This window comes from Drosophila kikkawai, chromosome X (assembly GCF_030179895.1).
Source record: "Drosophila kikkawai strain 14028-0561.14 chromosome X, DkikHiC1v2, whole genome shotgun sequence".
NCBI classification, from domain to species: Eukaryota; Metazoa; Arthropoda; class Insecta; order Diptera; family Drosophilidae; genus Drosophila; species Drosophila kikkawai.
The window spans coordinates 8,346,924-8,365,933 of record NC_091733.1 but is presented as its reverse complement, the minus strand read 5'-3'; the positions used below and the strand labels follow the sequence as shown (position 1 = coordinate 8,365,933).

The following is a 19,010-nucleotide window of genomic DNA, read 5'->3' as shown; positions in this document are numbered from 1 at the left end:
CCCTCGCGATCCGCTGCTGTTTGTACACCGGCGGACGTGAATATAGCATCAAGGCTGTTGCAAGACAAACATATACTAAATGTATGTTTCTCACGTCGGGGCTTTTTCATCCTTTGGGCCTAAAAATAACTGCGAGTTGTCAATTATTATTTTCCTGACTGATTAAAGAAGCCCCCAAATATTGACCTAAACTGTTGACCGCGACCGTGAGTGTGAGTATTTATTTTGTGACCGCTTTCGCTTGGCTTTTATCTGTGAGGGGAGAGAGTGATGAGTGGAGAGATGTGAGAGGAGACAGGGAAAGCAGAGCGGAGGAAGAGAGGAGCGCACTATCAGCGATTCGTGATCAACGTGGCCGGCTGCTAGGGCGCTGCTGCCGCGGCCGTTGAACCGCCGAAAAGAGCAGCGACTGCGACGCCGGCAGAGCGGCGTCTGCGCTTCACTTTACTTGCCTTTATTATTTCTTTTTATATTTGTGTATTAACTTTAAGCGGGTTGTTGCCGCATGTTTACAACTGTTTTTACCGTTGTCTTTGGCGCGATTCCACCGCTTTTGCGGTCAGCACATGTTGCCGAAAGCCAAAACTTCGCTGCCCCCGCTTCTGCCGCGGCGAAGCTGGCTGCAACGCCGACAGCGTCAGCGTGCAATGTCACGTGTGTGCTTCACAAAAATAGCGGAACAGGAAAGGGTAGGCAGGCACGGGAGGCAAAGGGCATCAATAAATAACCGGAAATAACAAATAGTTGACGAGATATGCGGCTCTTGGGGTATTGCTATTTTCGCTGTTGTTATTATGGCTGCTGTACGCATACAATGCGTGACGTAATCCGTTGCACTTTACCTCTTGTGGTTCACAAAAGCAAAGAACAACACAAAAGAGGGAACACACATGCATGTCTGCAGATGCAGGTACGAAAACGATCCTGGCAATTGTGTGAGCAAAACGCAACAACTTCGGGAAAGAGCACGATAAAGAGAACCAAAGAGCGGGAAAGCGCCGGCTTTTTTTGCGCTACACTTGCTAAATAAAAGAGAATTTCGGAGTGATGACAATAACGGGAATTTAGAGTATCTTTGGCATTATTTATAATTGGCATTAATAGGTAAACAATAATAAAAAAAATAATGGGATTTTAGTAAAAAGACATTACAGGTTAGCATAAATATTCAGTTTTCAACAGTTACTAAATCCAAGACTCTCCAAACGAAAATGTCAGAAATATTATTAATGCTTAAAATATGTAATGGAATTTCGCGAATTGCGTCTATCTGGCAACGTCGCTACCCCGTAACCGCGTAACGTGGTCATTTCTCCTACTTCTACTTCTCCTAGTTTGTCGCCGTCTTCTTTTCGCACAGACACATGCACACACACATATGCAGTCCCACACGAAGTTATTGGCGCTCGGCAACTTTTGCTTGACTCACTTGGGGACCGCTCTCCCACTCTCTTGGCCTCTCTGTCTGTCACTCTGTTGCTGCTTTTTCGGTGTTACCGCTTGTTTGTTGTTCTTGCCGCGCCGTCGGCTCTCCGTTTTTTTAATTTTTTCTTCTGTTTCTTTTTTTCGCATTCCCATTTCGCCCATTCCGTTCGGCGCTCGTTCGCCGCGTTAGCCGAGCTCAGTATCAGTGGTGTCATTCCCGCTTTTTTTAAAACAGCGGGCAGCGGGAATACCAGTTTTTTTTATAAAATTAAAGCAGACTTCAAGAAAAAAGTTCAAGAATTTTAAGAAAATTAAAATTGATTTTTTTAAATTAAATTAAATAGTATTTCATTCCCGATTTTCCCGAAATAAAGAGGTATAGGTAAAGCATTTGAAAAATAGATATTTAAATTTGGAGAGCGCCTAGAAAAACGTACTAATCTTTTTCAATTTTCGATTAAAAAATATACAAAAGTAAAAAAAACTCCATTGGTAAGCTTTTTAAATAAGCCGCTCAGTTTAAAATATTGCAATTTAACTTTTATTTTATTCGTCATTACCTTAATTTGAAAATAAAACTTATTTAGCAATATTTATCAGTTTTTATTTTACTCATAACTCTTATATGTTATGCAAAAGCAGCATAACTGCTTCGGTTTAATATTTTCTACTTAAAATTTAAAAAAAAAAAAACAAAAAATTATTTTGTAAAAATCAGCTTTTTCCTTAGCTTTTTTCCATTCGGCAATCCAGCTTTTTCGCTCCGAAAAAATGACATCACTGCTCACGGGGCGGATGGTTGATGTCGAGGCGATCAAACTGTTCGGGTCGCTCGTCGTGGAAGGTTGCGGAAAATCTTGGGAAATTCGAAATTCGCGCTCAGTATTTATACTCTCTGCATTTTGCGGTCGTCTCTTTCGGAAATACGCGGCGTAGTTGCACAACAACAGCAAAAGAATAGCAACAGAAACAAATTATACAAAACTGAAACGGAAAATATAAAATATCACTAAAACAGTGCGTACGTGTGTGCGTTTGCATGCCTTTTTTTTTACATCGGAGAAAAAAGTGAAAACAAATCGAAAATTGAAATAAATTGAAAAAGTTCAAGTTGTTGCATTTTGGCATTTATTGAAAGTTTAAAGCTGCAGCAACGGGCAACAACAAAGTGCGTGTAAGAAAAGTGCGTTGAAAAGGAAAAAAATAAAAGGTGTCTTGGTTTTTTTCTGCCTTTTTCAAATCCCTGTTGCCTCCTGTCGTTCGTAGTTTTTGCGTAGTTTCCAACTCACACATACACGTGCATATGCATTGGGTACCGTTATGCCGGCTTTTGTCGTCGTCGTCGCCGTCTCCTTTTGACAATCATCGTAGAGGAGGGCTTGAGAAGGAGCAAAAGGGAGGCCAGAAAATGTGCTCAATAAAAATCAATTTAGCAGCTGGCAACCAAGAGATAAACTGACCTACTTCCCACTAACCGAACCCGCAAGTAGTTACACTCAACAGTTGGCAACCCTGCTTGTGCTTGCCAGCCAGGCGTTAATTAGCCAAACACGTTTCTTCTCCCCTCTGCTCCAATTGGGAAAAGTGGACATAACGGTTCAGTGATGCGATATATCTATCGATAGGCAGCAGGCTCTGATCGATTGCAGTGCGTTGAGTCATGCGAGTGAGCGAGAGAGATGAGAAGTGGGAAGAGTAGAAGAATGAAAGAAAAATGAACACGCCAGCGCATCCAGCAAAAATCACAGTTCAACGGCGAATTAAAGCCCATACGCATGACCAAAAAGAGCAAAAAGAAGAACAGAAAACGAAATCATATCAGCAAAAGCAGCATTTTTGTTCTCTTCCTTTTTCTTTTTTTATGTGATTAACAAGTGAGACGGAAGCAGCGAAGAGTGAGAGTGAGTGAGAGAGAGAGACGTCACAACATTTGTTTGTAATTCTCTAGCTCCCCCGCCTTTCTCTCTTTTGCTCATTCTTCTTGTGCGTTTCCATTCCATTTGTCATAACGTTCTCCCTCCCTCTTTTTTTTCTCCTTCGTCTTAGCCCGTCGCCTTGTTTTTTTTTTAATATTTTTTTTTTTTGCGAATTGTGAAATAGACAAAATCGAGAAAAGAAACAACCAGAAGAAGTGTATGCGATCGGTTAGAAAGAGTGAAAAGAGGCGACGATCCAGTAGTAAGAGAGAGAGAAACCGCCGCCTAAGTTAGAGATAAGAGTAAAGCGAGACAGCAACTAACAAAAACAAAAGGCAACAACAACAAAAACAAATAAATACAAAATGCACGGCAACAATAACAACAGCAGACTCAACAGCAATATCAGCAACAACAATAACTTTTATCAACAAAAACAAACGGTTATACGCTATTTGGATCGGTGAGTTATTGCGTGTGTTGCCAAATTCACACTGCACAAACACCACCGCCCCCCAGCACCACGAACACCCCCCCACAACCCTCCCCTCATGTATTTTGTAACCAAGTTCTTACATGTAAAGGTCATCGAATAAATGCGAATCCATCAAAGTCAAATGCTACCCCTAAATCGCATAGTCCTGCATTTATTTTCTTTAACTTGTTTACTATTTTTCGGTGTAAAAATTAAGATTATATTAATCATATTTAGGTCATATATTCTGATAATTTATTTTACATTAAAGATGGTATCAAACTTTTAATGGGAGCTTTATTGACTTACTTATTCTTAAATAAATATTTACTTCAAAACTTGACTATAAATTGGACATCAATTTGGTGTTAAATTTAATTATTTATTGAAAACGGTTTGACTTGGGCGCAGGCTTTTGTTTGTTTATATCGCCGATGTCGCCGTCCATATGGCTATGCCACGCCCACACCGACACCGCCCCTTGGTGCAACACCCTAAGTGCCACAAACGGGCCCCTTTCCATTCCGTGTTCCGTTTTTCCCACCATTGCCCCCATTCCCTTGTGCGCCATTTTGTCATTTGCACTGCCCCATTTACGTTTGCATGATGATGATGATGATAATCGTCAAAAGCACAAACAACAAACAAACAACCAGCTGCAACAAGAACAGAAATCTATAGAGTGGAAAATGGGGAAATTTGTCATAGAATATATACATACATATATATATATATATATAAATGTTAACATATATGTATATAGATGTAAATAGATAAATATATAAATAAATAGATATAATTTTAAACTGATTGTGAAGAATGGTTGGTAATGGATCAGTATTAGTTGTTCAAATTTATGATAATTACCTACTATAAAGGCACTATTATTTTGACCTCTAATGTGGTCGTGTTTCCCCTCTCGGTTGGTGACAATGGTGACGAATTCGCATTGTTCGAATCGGAAAGTGCATTGTGCGACAAGTGTCGGCGTGAGGTTTCACTGTAACATAGGTGTTGTTGTTACACACGGACGACACCACACACGGGGGTGTGGTAATGGTGGGCACCTGGTATATAGTGGTAATGGCTAGTGGGCAATGGGTAATGGAAGGCGGTACCCAACACACCATCTACACACCAATTTGGGTCAAGCCACTGCCAACAGAAACAGCAATAAGCAGCAACACCCCAGTCTCTGCTGCTGTAAGTTGGAAAACAAGTTTTTCTATTCCGTATGTTGACAAATCAAATTCTTTAGGTGTTTTTCTTTTCTGTGTATTTGTATCTATGTAAACGGCGCTAAGCTGAGGATAATATTACTATGTTTCAGAGATCACTGCAGGAGTAGGGGGAGGTATTAATATTAAAAATTAATTAGTTTTTGAATTTTCAAGATCATTGCTTTTTCTATTATGATTATTAAGCATAATTAGAATATACATAAGTTTTTTTATGGAGTCCAAAACTCGATAGAAAAAACGTAAAATTTGAAATTAGTATTTACCTTTCAAATACTTCACGTGTTTTGAATATCGCTGTATACGGGGTCCTTAGCTAGTTGAAGAATGAACTTCTTTCATTAATTTATTATTTTTTATTTTATTTATTATTATTATAATTTTTGCAAAGTGTACACCTTAACGCCATGTGCCGAGGAGGGGCCAAAGGAGAAGGGGTGTAGATAAGCTCGGCAAATGCAAGGAGAACGAGAAATAAAGGCAACGCCAACAAATGGGGAAAAACTAACGTTAGTTGAGTGCAGCGTACGTTTTCTGTGTTTGCCAGTGTGTGTGTGTGTGTGTCTCAGCAACTTGTGGAATGCCATTCCACTAGAAAATGGAACAACAAGAAACATTTATGTTATGTTATGCCTTATGTACTCATGAATGTTTATGTGTATTGTGGCACATGCGTCATTCAGCATGCAGCATGCAGCATGAATCTGTGTGCATGCATGCATGTGTTATTCATAAATTCATGGGACAAAAATAAAGTTGCAATAAAAAAGAGAGACAGGGAAACAAAGAGAGAGAGATAGAGAGACAGAGGCCAGCGCATCCGACTTTTTCATTCATAAAAATTATACAAAAAGAAAGAACAACAAAGAGGAGGGAAGAAAGCAAGAGCAACACGCACGCACACACCCTCGATAAAGCAATGCAAAGTGCTTGTGTGTGTGTGAGTGCATTGAGCGCCACTTTTTTATACGAGAGATAAAAGCTGAACAAAAAGAAGCTAAAAGCACAAAAAATAAAACCAAAATAAATACACGACGGCGCCGACAGTGTTGACTGCGCTGTTTGCGTCGCTGTCACTGCGTGTTGTATTGATTGGATTGGATGTGCATGTGTGTATCTATGGGAGGCATGTGTGCCTGTGTCGGCATGCATGTCTGTGTGGGTGCATTCCTGGCATAAGCACAATAGCGGGCAAAATAATAGATTACCAGAAATAATAATTGGTAAGAAGAAAATATTCAAAATAAATAATATGGTTTTGAGCAACTATTAGTATTATTCATTATTTTTTAGATTTGATTTATTTTATTAAAAATAAAAAAATCGCTACGTTTCTATGAAAGTGCTGCTACTTTACCCCCGACTGTAGATAAAGGTCGCGCATTGATAACAGGAGAACAAAAACTGCAAGAGTGCGTGTTTGCTTATGTGTGTGTTTGTGTGTGGAGAGGTCATTTGCTTAGAATCGGTCACATGTCGGAAGAAACAACAACAACATTACAAAACCAGAGAGCAAGCCAGAAAGGTAAAATTGTTGCACATTCTACTGGTTAATGACTTCTCTCTCTAAAGAGCGAGAGAGAGCACGCGAGAGAGAACAATGCGCTCTGTTCTCTCATTGGATGCAGGCCTAGAACAATAACAAAAACAACAACCACAAAAACGCAACGTCAACGAACTGCAACTTGACATTTATTTGCATACATTGGAGATTTTAGTCTGAAAACGAAACAAAAAGAAATAAACACACCACGAGCCACCACCATCATCAACCATACAGATGTGACGCATGCTCAGCAATTACAGTTAGCCGGCACAACAGTTTGACAGCCACTACAGCATGCTCATATTATATATCGAATTCCAGTGAATCCAAGATCGCAAAAAAAAAAATAATAATAAAAAAAAAAAATAGCAAACGGTGGCAGAATTGGCGTACCACGTTTTTAAGTTTCGCCTTTCGGTTTCTGGAAAAGCGCAACAGGCCGAGAAATCGCCTGAGAAATGAGTACAGCCATAAACAAACTAGAAATTATATGCAGAACTTGGAATTTTTGATACCCTTTCCTTAGCTTGATTTAAATATGGATTCAGTGCTAAACAACGCACTCATTTATTTAATATTTAAATAATATTTCCCAGTCCAAACTGGCCCAAAATGTGTCAACTTTGGTACGTTACAAACCTCTCCTCAAAAGCTAGGCACCCTTCTTTAATAAGAGTACAAAAAAAGTACAGTGGGTGGGAAATCCCAGAGGGGAGCCGACAGTGGAGGGAAGGAAACGAAAGAAGTGAACTGGGAAGGGCAATACATGTAAATTCCGGAATGTCGGAATGCGTTGATCTTCCGCTTGCTCCTCCTGCCTGCCGCTCTTCTTAGCCCAAAGTAGTAATTTCCTGCAACTCATAGCAGACAGATGGTGTTAAAGATGCCATACCTAGGATTTTTCTATAAAATAGTGGTAAATACTTGGCTGACGATAATATAGTTTATTATGATAAATCAAAGTGTAAACTATGACAAGCTAAAAGCTAGACAGCGCCAAGAAGTAAATCCTAAAAACCAGTTTAAAATCCAGGCAACATCACTTCTCTCAAGAAGAGATGTACATATTTAATCCATCTTGGGTAACCGGAGACGGACGCCATAATTTAAGTTGTTTATGTGTCATATAGATGGCGCCTGGAAGAGTTGTGTTTATTCTTTGAAAGAAATCGACACTCTTTCAACTATAAACCACAGCCTCAGATATGAAGTAAAACATTTGTATGAAGGATAAAATAATAGGAGTTAATTGTAAGATAACAAAGCAAAAATAATTGACAAATTTGAGATGAATTCGCGAAATCATTCCCGCATAAACGTATGTAACTTTCTTCTTGTTCACAGTTTTACATTCAGCGGTTCGATGACGGTTAATTAAGAAGATCATTCATGAAAGAGAGAGCGGAGAGTGTGAGAATCGATGAACTGAAACTGTTAATTAAGAAAAGTGCCAAACATACAAGAGCCAAAAAAAGCAACAACAACAAGAAAAGAAAATGGGAGAAAACAAAATGAGCCCAGCAGCGTCAGCTCCACGAGTCTCCTCACTCTTTGCTTCTCCACTATATTTACTCTCCATTCTCCACTCTCTGCTCTGCTCTCCTTTTTTTGTTTTTTTTTTTGTTTTTGTTTTTGTTGGTGCTTTTCTTGTTGCTATTATTGTTATGGTTGTTGTTTTGAGAAGTTGGCGGCGGCGACTGGAGTGAAATTACTTCCAAGAAATATAAACACGATATTAAATGTGCAACATTCCAGGCGTCGTTTGCCGCCTTTGCCCCTGTTGCGCCTGTCTTCTCTCGTTTCTCTCGTTCTTATTGTTGTTTCCCCGCTCTTATTTCGATTCTCCTCGTCTTTCTTTGGTCCCTGGGAAGATCAACAGCAGCAGCCACAGCAGCAGCAGCAGATCTTCCCGCGTCATGATTGCATTGCCGTTATGACAACACAGGATGTTTATAAACCCTGAATTCGGGGAGTAATATTTTTGCCAAAAATTAAACCAAATGGGAATTCTTTGGCTTGGTTGAGCAAGTAATCAAAAGAAATGTCTGAACTTTTATTTTAAAAATTATAAAATTTTTTCAGGACTGTAATTTTTATGATTTTTTTGGTTCCATTAAATGGGTTTAATTTTTTATTTGTTTTATGAAGAATTAAAAACAAATGCTTGAACTTATGACAGATCATAAGATTGTTAGAGATGAGATAAAGCTTATAAAGAACTGAAAGAAACAACCTTATATTCGAGTTTTAAGCCTTCTGATTTTTAAATGAATATAATGAGTGGATCTTCTTCTCGTTGGGGCTTGAGAGTATATCCCTTAAAAGCTCATAGTTGCGATGGCTCCTCCTATTATCCTGTACTCACGCACTTTTCTTCTCTCGCCCTCCTCTTTGTGCCATGCTATCACTTTGAATGTTACCTTTTTTTGTATCGCTCACACCCACAAAAACCCCACACACACACACACACCATACATAACCCACTAAAGGACAAAATAATAGTTTAATTTTTCTTAATAATTAAAAATATATATTTTATGGATTTTAATGGATAACGTTCCGCCTCTCACGGTAAAATGAATGTGTGTTTTAAAAAGATTATTATTTTGTCCATTAGTTTTATATGTAATATCCAGGAATCTCCCTTTGTCTCTGCAACACTGGACTTTTGCCTAAGGAAATATGCATACATATTACATATAATATATATTATATAGATAGTCCAAACCCAGATCACTCGTACATCTCACGCTCGCTCGCTCAAATCGCTCTTTAGATGTTAGTTGCGCTGCTCTGTTTCTCTCACGAAAATCTCTCTTTAACCGACTGCTTTTTTCTCTCTTTTTATAACTTTATACTTTATTCGCATATTTTTGTTCTTATCAAATTCATTTTCCCATACTTCCGCTTTCCCCCTGTCTATCCTCTTGTTTTTTTGGACAATCAACTATCATTACAACAACTGCCACTATTTACTTACTACCTACTTACTTACTTACATACTACTACTATTTTTGTTTCTTTTGTGTTTGTTTGTTTTTTTTCTTGTTCTTGTGTGTTTTTACGCTATTTTCTTCACAGTGTTACGACATCAAAAATCTTAATAAGCGGCATACCGATGCAAACACGATTCGAAGACATCGAACCGCTACTGAAGCCCTATGGCATCGTCAAACAGTGTGAGGCTATTTCTAGTAAGGATCAAAATACTCAAACAGTACATATAACATTCGAAAATCCTGAGCAGGCGCAAAGGTATATACCCAAAAAAAAAAAAAAAAAAAACACTAATCATCTAAGAACTACTACTTACCAATCTACCTTTATCTCTCTCTCTATCTCTCAAACCGAATCTCGGCTTAACACCAGACCCCCCGAACCAATCTCCAAATGATATTTGGGTCTTGGGTCTTGTGTTAAACGCAGATCCGGAACCTATGTATGTGTTATATATATCATCTCTATGTCAAATTTTGGGGGAGCGAGGTCGAGCTGAGCTTTTACATTACATATTATATAATATACACGTGTTTTTTGGGGGTTTTATTTGCATATATATGTATATATATCGGGGTGGATGGGGGTTTGTGTGGCTACCTCTCTTCCCATTGTTTAGTGTTTCATTCAAATCATCCAAATCTTTCCTATCCGCTTCCTGTTTTGTTTATCCCATCCAAATTCGATCGAAGCTTCTAAGGAATTTCCCTTAACTGCAAGCGATCGAAGTTGGAAAGGGTTAATTCCTCATGGAAGCTAAATGTGGAATATATTCCTCAAAACCTAATCAATACTAATCACAAACTCTTCGCCCTTTTGCCCTTGTCTTTTGTTTGTTCCCCGACAGAGCTGCTGGTGGTCTGAACGGTGTCGAGTTCGAGGGCAGCAAGCTGCATGCCGAGCAGCTGGATAAGAATCAGCGGCGCAGCCAGCGCAACCAACGCAACCCGTATCCGGGAATGCCCGGCCCCGGCAGACAGGCGGATTTCCCGCTGCGTATTCTTGTCCAAAGCGAGATGGTGGGCGCCATTATTGGCCGCCAAGGCAGCACCATAAGGACGATCACACAACAGAGCCGTGCTCGGGTCGACGTCCATCGCAAGGAGAATGTGGGCTCGCTGGAGAAATCAATAACGATCTATGGCAATCCAGAGAATTGCACCAATGCCTGCAAGCGCATCCTGGAGGTGATGCAGCAGGAGGCTCTATCCACGAATAAGGGGTAAGTGATTCAAGACAGCTTGATTCGGTTATTATTTCATTAACTTTAACTTTAAATTTGTTCTTCTTTTAGTGAAATTTGCCTAAAGATACTCGCTCACAACAATTTGATTGGACGTATCATTGGCAAATCGGGAAATACCATTAAACGGATCATGCAGGATACCGATACTAAGATCACCGTTAGCTCGATCAATGACATCAACAGCTTCAATTTGGAGCGCATCATTACAGTGAAGGGTCTAATTGAGAATATGTCACGTGCCGAAAATCAAATCAGCACCAAACTCCGCCAGAGCTATGAGAATGATCTACAGGCGATGGCACCGCAGAGCCTCATGTTTCCTGGCCTCCATCCCATGGCAATGATGTCGACACCGGGCAACGGCATGGTCTTTAATACGAGCATGCCGTTCCCCTCGTGTCAAAGCTTTGCCATGTCCAAGACACCGGCCAGCGTTGTGCCGCCAGTTTTTCCAAATGACCTACAGGAGACCACCTATCTCTATATACCGAATAATGCTGTTGGTGCCATTATTGGCACCAAGGGTTCCCACATCCGTAGCATTATGCGCTTTTCGAATGCATCCCTCAAAATCGCTCCTCTCGATGCCGACAAGCCGCTGGACCAACAAACGGAGCGCAAGGTGACGATTGTTGGCACACCGGAGGGTCAGTGGAAGGCGCAGTATATGATTTTCGAGAAGATGCGCGAAGAGGGCTTTATGTGCGGTACAGACGATGTGCGTCTCACTGTCGAGTTACTGGTGGCCAGCTCTCAGGTAAATAAAAGATTATAATATTATATGTATAGTTTTTCCCTCAAATTTCCTCATTTTTCATAACTAATCTGTTTTTTTTTTTTTTTTTTTTTTTTTTTTTTTTTTTTTTTTTTTTTTTTTTTTTTTTTTTTTTTTTTGCTACTTCTAGGTGGGTCGCATTATTGGCAAGGGAGGCCAAAATGTGCGCGAATTGCAGCGGGTAACGGGCAGTGTGATTAAGCTGCCGGAGCATGCTTTGGCACCGCCTTCTGGCGGCGATGAAGAGACACCGGTACACATCATCGGACCATTCTACAGCGTACAGGTGAGCGGTGATGCCTAGCATATGTGTGTGTACACAATATTAACTCGTTTGGTTTTTTACTGCCTTTTTTTTCAGTCTGCACAGCGACGCATCCGTGCCATGATGCTGTCGACAAATCCGCCGCCAGTAACCAAAAAACAGAAAGCTGCCAAAGAACAATTGCAACAACAGCAACAGAGCCTAGCGGGCGCCGCCACCAGTGGGGCCCAACAGCAGCAGCAGCAACAGTCGCCATCATCGCAACAGCAGCAGCCACTGCCGCCGCAATTGCATCATCAGCCTGTGTCATCGGCGTCGTCATCGTCGACGCCGCCTGCACACCATCAGCAGCAGGCGTCGACGGCAGCGACTTCGCATCAGTTGCAACAGCAGCAACCATCGCCGCCGCCTCCTGGCAATGCAACTCCTGCCGCAGCCCAGCAGCAACAGCAGTTGGCGAGCTCACAGCAGTAAGCAGGAGAGGAGATGAGATGAGAGGAGGCACCGCCGCAGCAGCGACAGCGCCAACAATAGCCAAGGCAGGGTTTTCTACGGTTGATACTACCTCCGAACACACACAACACAACCACAATTTACCATCTAAACCATCTAAAAAACCCCCCCACAAAAATCAACCACAATTACAATCCCCCCCCCAATATACCCCTCTAAACAATTACAAATAGACGCCACCTTTGTGCTGGCACAGGCGACGACAAAAGTAAGCCAGGCAAAAAGTACCTGGGAACAGCAGGAACAGGAGCATTTAAGGGAACAGGAAGACCCCGTCAGCAAGCGCAGAAGCTGTACTAGGTCATAGCAAAAGAAGAGCCACACAACACACACACAGCAGGAATAACAACAACAATAACAACATCCTTCATTTGCATGCTAAGAAATAAAGAGAAAACGTTAAATTGAAAAAGCGCTAAAGCTAAATCTAAATTGTTCACCAAAAAGCCACCAACCACCACCAGCACCCATAACAAAAACAAAAACAAAAACAACGCAGCTTTGTGTTGTTGTTCTCCACTTTTCCATATGCGCTCCCCTTCGCTATTTGTTATGTCAACTTTTGTGGCACCGCCCAAATAGTTTTCTTTTACCCTCGATTTCCCCCCACTATCCCCGATCCCTTGAGATAATCAGAATTTTCAACAACAAGAACAACAACAGCAGCAGAAGCACAAAATAACTAGAGAGAAAACCCCACGAATGGAAATGGAAAGATAAAGAAGGAACCTTTAGAAGTGTATGCGTTATATTTTTTTTTAAATATATTTAAATATATAAAACGTTTTATTTTAATTACTTTTTTTTAACAAAGATTTATTAAGAGCCTATATATTTAAGTAGAACTTCGTGACGCAAAGTAAAGTGAAGAAGAAAGAGCAAGGAATCAGGCAAAAGAAAATAAGAATCGTTTGTTTGGACCAATTATAACACGAACAACAAGAACAACAACAAATTTTACACAAATTCAAAAGCCAGAGGCACACACACACACATCCCCATCCACTGCAAAACAATGACAGGAAAGCAAACATGCTCTAGTTGGGAGTTATATCCTCGTAGTAGGACAGGTAAGACAGGAAAGTTCAGTTATGTGCACAATGTGCAGCAGTTGATGCAACTGTTGGCCCAAAAACCATTCGCTGTTATACCAAGTATAACACAGACCTCAATCCCCCAGACCCAAAATCCAAGCCTAAGCCACCAAAAAAAAAGAACTATATACTACACAACAATCTATGTATACAATATCGTTAAGAGCTGATTGATTAGCGACTGACTAGGGATGGATAGGGAATAAGGATGTTGGCCAGCGAGAGCAATGTTTACTGTAACTGTACAGATGTAAAATAGTTTTGTCGATGCCTGGAAGAGTTGTTTTGTGTTGTGTATTGATATACCCAGTTTAACTTCTTTTTGTCGCTAAGGGGGAAGCGTTACGAGAATTGTTGATTATACTTAGTCCGAAGAATCGGAAAATTGCATGAGAAGAGAGAGCGCAGACGCTACAACAGCCGAAGCGAAAGCGAGAGGATAGTGTTAACGAAACTATTGTAATGTGTTTGCCTTGAAATGAAAACAAAAGAAAAAAACAAAACAAAACCTAAAAACTAACTAGAAATGAAATGACGGTGCTGAAATGTTAATTTTTTTTAAAGGACGTTACGTTACGTTAAGTGTTACGTTATAACGTTTGAGACGCGTATGAGAGACAAGCTGTTATACATGGATGGGACACTACAAAAATACATCAGCCAATCTGAAATTCGAAGAACCGATAGACCCAGATCAAAATCCAAGCCCGTAAGAAAATGCATTTCCTAGGGGGAACGTAGAATATAGTAGAACCCAATGACAGTATGACAGTATAACAGTATGACCAAAACCCAACCCAAGTAACTGAATCGGAGCAACAAACAATCAAACTACAATCTTAAAACCAAGCCAAAACAAGCAACAATAGCAATAGCCCGGTTTTGTGTTGTTTTGAAGCATTTACTACGCCTATTAATTAATTAATAACTACCTAACTAACGATCTTTTTTTGTATGTAACGTAAATATATAAAAGTGCTTACTAGATATTCCATAGAATTAATGTTACGCAGTAGATCCCTCCACAATACTCCCCAGCGATCCAACCCTTTTGTTTGTATAACACTTGCATCGGAGACAAACGGAATGAACTGTTATATTCAGGCATATAAATCAAGGAAAAATCAACATTTCGGCAAACAAAAAAAAATCATCAAGAAGCAAAATTAAAAACTTTTAAGCGGCACATTATTTTGGAAGAAATGACATGAAAGAAAGAAAAATCTACATTTTTGGACGAAAGGAAAAACATTTAGCCAGCAAGCAGCGTGTACAAGCTCTAGGGCAGCCCAATTTTTTAAAATATCACACTTTCTTTGGTCTTTTTTTAAGAAGAATCTAAATAAAACCAGAAAAAGCAGAAGCAAACAAGTTGAAGAACTTTGAAGAAGATTGAAAAAGTAATTAAAATACCTCAATGTAAGTGCATTATCTTCTACAAAAAAAAACACAACTAAGAACTAAAAACTAAAACTAAAAAAAAAAACAAAAACAAAAACAAACAAATGCAAACAAAAACTCAAAACCAAACTTACGAAGCGTAACAATGAATAAAAATGCTAAACAAAAACAAATATCCTAATGAAAACCCATACTAATATTGAAAACCTAGTTGTAAGCAAACACAAATAACAGAAAAAATGAAAAACTAATGAATGCAACTAAGAAAACGAAGTAAACCCGAACAGAACCTGAGTTAAAAGTCAGCCAAACAAAGAAACAGACTAACTGGAAAAGTCATATCACCAGATAACAGAAGAATCGCGATTGAGACGACGAGTCTTCTAAGTGTGGCGAATCTTTTCCCAAAGGTTTCTCAGAGCCAAACAAAAAAAAAACACACAAAAACGAAAAAGAAACCCCCAATCCGAACTCAATCCAAATTAAAATCAAATCAATTAAACAATCAATCAATCACTCACCCACCAAAGCCCTACGCGAAATAGTTTTGGCTCGAACTCCCCACCCAGAGATCAGAGATATATATCTACATATTTGTACCATACCAACTGAAGAATCAACTAGGGACTCAGCAGGGGGGATGGATGTAGGATGTAGGATGTAGGAGGCAGCAGGAGGAACCGAAGAGGAGGGAATGGGAGGGGTGGAAGTGTATATAAGAATGTTGCTAGGCATTAACATTTGATCTAAATGCGTGACATTTTGTTTTGTTATACTTGAGAATCTATATATGTATATCTATATATATATGTATACAAATCTAAACAATTTCGTCTCCTTTTTTTTAAATAACAATTAACGAATACCAATTCTTATTAATTAGTATATATATAAATATATATATATATTTTTTTTTTGTAATTTTCTACATGGAAAAATGTCCAAAGTTGTCAATGCAAAGACCTATATACATATATATAGATATATATAGATATATGTGGATGATCTATGATTAAATACGATATTTATAAAGAACGAACGGAACGGATTGGAATTTTTCTAAAAGATTCCAAAACATTGAATGAAAGAACAAAGAAATGAAAATTATTATTCCAAATGCTGAATCAAAGAAAAGTCAGATCGACGAGAGACGAGACGAGATGAGTTAATAATTTAGCTATAGCTCTGGTTTATTTTGATGGGGGTTATTAAACATCATAAACATAATATAACAAAAATATAAAGAATGAAACAAACAAAAAAAAAACAAAAAACAACTGAAAACTTGTGAGTTAGCGTGCGCGTTGAAAACGAAGACAAAGATAAGAATAAAGATAATGGTAACGATAACGATAATGATAATGATGTAGAAAGAAAACTCAAGAACGACGAGGGCGATTGTGAGGAAAGTGAAAAGCAGAAACGAAATTATTTTTTAGTATTTAGAGGCTATTTTATATCGTTATTAAAGCAGGTAGGAAGGAAAGTGAGGCAACGGTTAGGCAGAACCAGAACGGATGATGGATGATACCAGGCAGTAAAAGCTAAAAAAAAAAAAAAAGAAAGGCGGTTTAGCAAGGGATAATTCGATTTTAACTAAAATGGAAAAACGATACCAAGCAACATTTCCAGAAAATCGGAAGAAGTGACTTGTATCAGTATCTGAATTTCTTAATTTCTGACATGTCACATCGTGTTCATGAGTTTTGTACAGTTTTTCCTGTCGAAAATCGTCCAACAAAGAGTTAAAATTTAATTGTCCCGTTGGGGAAACGAAAAAAAAAGAGGGAAATGAGAAAAAGAATAATGAGAAAAAGTACTTTTTTGTGTTGTAAGTTGTGCCAAGTACTGATAACGTTTAAGGTGTGATAAACTCGTTTTTAAATTTAACAACTATTTAAACTATAAAAAAAACTAATTACTAAAACAAAAACAAAAAAAATTAAAATTTATACAAAAAAAAAACTATTATTATTTAAAACGACGACAAAAATGCTTTTGATGTACATTTTATACACAAACACAACATTACCCAGACACAACACACACACAGAAATCAACCCACAAAAGTACTTTGACAGAAAACCGGAGGAAAACGAAAAAAACCCCTAAATAACATCAGTTTAGAACACACAAAAAACTAACAACAAGAAAAAAATTTGCTTTGCTACCAGAAAGAATTCAAAAGGTTTTTGATTTAACTTTTTTTAAATTTTTATACCTATATAATTTAACATAAAACGAAGACAAACAAGTTTGTACTCTTTAAAAGTGAAATGAAATGAAACGAAACGAAAAGGTAAATCGATGTCGATGAAAAAAAAGATACAACTCTTAACACAAGCATAAAGAATGTAATGAATGAGTTAGGAAAGAGAACTTTTTTAAAAAGGCATATTTTTTTATATATGTACATATATATAAATATTTACAAAGGAGAAACTAAGCGAAAGAAAGGGAAAAACGTTTTTAGCGGTACAAACATGAGTACAAATCAAGTTTTATTATATTATTATTTTTTTTTCGTATGTTTTCGTCTATTATGAGAAGGGATTTTTAACCTATTGAAAGGAAGGAGTTTTCTTAAGGCATATACACAGAAAAAAAAAAAAAAAACAAAAAACTAAAACGGAAAACTGAGGTTTGTTTTTTTAATTGTTAGGCACTTAAAAGTTGGATAGAGACAGTAGAAAGCCAGACAGAGAAGGAGGGAGAGATAGCAACAGTTGATAAATGAGACATTCTTTTACGATAGGGATAGCGATAGACGATAACGATATAACGCGAGTTTAAACGTAAGCTTGACAGCAACAACAGCTAAAGAAAAACAACTAGAGAACCGTTAGCCACGCAGAAAAGGAAAGGGACATGAAAAAAGAACGATGAAGCAGAGCAAATAGCCCAAAAAGCCAAGCCGCCACTCACACAGTGAAAATGATGAAATATAATGATATAAGCAAGTGACTAAAACTAAAACTTAAACTAAACCTAAAGCTAAATCTAAAGCAAAGACCTAAAGCTAAACAAGAGATTTAATTACTATAGTGTTAGACATGAGCGATGTCCGATAAAACAGCACTAAATTAATCGATACAAATTGGGGGGTTAATTATTTTTTAGTTTCAAAAAGAAATTAGGACGCAAAATCAGCCAGCAGATCATCCAGAGCAGTCAGAAAATAAGTCGACAAAAAAGAAAAACAAAAGCAGGAAAAAATTAAAAACCACTCTGAAAGACGACACAAAAACCAAACAAAACTTGAAACAAAACAAAAGCAAAACGCATGGAAAAGAACACAGCGGAACAGCATGGAATTGCATGCGATCTGAGTCTAAACAAAAACAAAGGCGAATTGAAAATATAAAAGAAAAAAGTCAAAATAAAACCGAAACTGAACATACAAATTTTCAAGAAGAAAACATGAACTTCAGAACATGAAATAAAACTTTCAAAACATTTACTATATATTTTTAGCATTTAAGCATTAAGCATCCAAAATAAAAAATGGAATAAATAAAAACCAATTGTGTCAGCCGTAAGAAAAATGTACTACAAACACACACAACAACACTTAAAAAAACAACAAAAGAAAAACAAAAAAAAAATCTAAAATCTAACAAAATGAAACCACAAAAAAAAAAAAAAGAAACAAGCTATATAACAAAATCGAAACGAGAACTTTAAAAATATTACTACTAAAAACAACAACACAATAACAACAAGAAAAAAATCCAAAGTTTTGAGTACACACCACACACGCATATACAAACACACACTAAATTCTCTATGTAAAGTTCGATATAAAAAGAAGCCCCCTATTCGTAATGTAAATGTATAACGAAAACAGTAACAATAGCAACCACAAGATCTTATCCAAAATTTATTAAATACGATATATAGGCAACGCGTTGAAACGAAACGAAATGGAACAAATGAAACGAAACGAAACGAAGAACGCGCGGATAGGAAGGAGAAAAAAGGATACGAAATGACCCCCAAAACCCCTGAGCTTTGTTTGTTTGTTTTTGTACATTTCAAGCATTTTGAATATATATATACCGGTATACATATATATAACTATATGTATATATATAAATATATATTTAATAGTCTTTATTT

The 19,010-nt window shown here is 37.9% G+C and overlaps 1 protein-coding gene across 4 annotated transcripts in view; it reads left to right on the top strand.

The window, feature by feature from the left end:
- The window catches only part of Imp (IGF-II mRNA-binding protein), a 33,577-nt gene extending 15,034 nt beyond the window's left edge, over nt 1-18,543 (top strand). For 2 of the 4 annotated variants that reach the window (XM_070288194.1, XM_070288195.1), the window contains 4 exons: nt 10,445-10,819; nt 10,892-11,600; nt 11,749-11,904; nt 11,980-18,543. In XM_070288194.1, coding sequence (XP_070144295.1) covers nt 10,445-10,819; nt 10,892-11,600; nt 11,749-11,904; nt 11,980-12,357 — 1,618 coding nt within the window. In that variant the 3' untranslated portion in view covers nt 12,358-18,543. Of the gene's footprint in view, nt 1-2,248; nt 2,636-3,525; nt 3,805-9,681; nt 9,856-10,444; nt 10,820-10,891; nt 11,601-11,748; nt 11,905-11,979 lie in introns of those variants that run through there. The other 2 variants (XM_017173475.3, XM_070288193.1) reach the window with 2 other exon arrangements.
- The last annotated feature ends 467 nt before the right edge of the window (nt 18,544-19,010 follow it).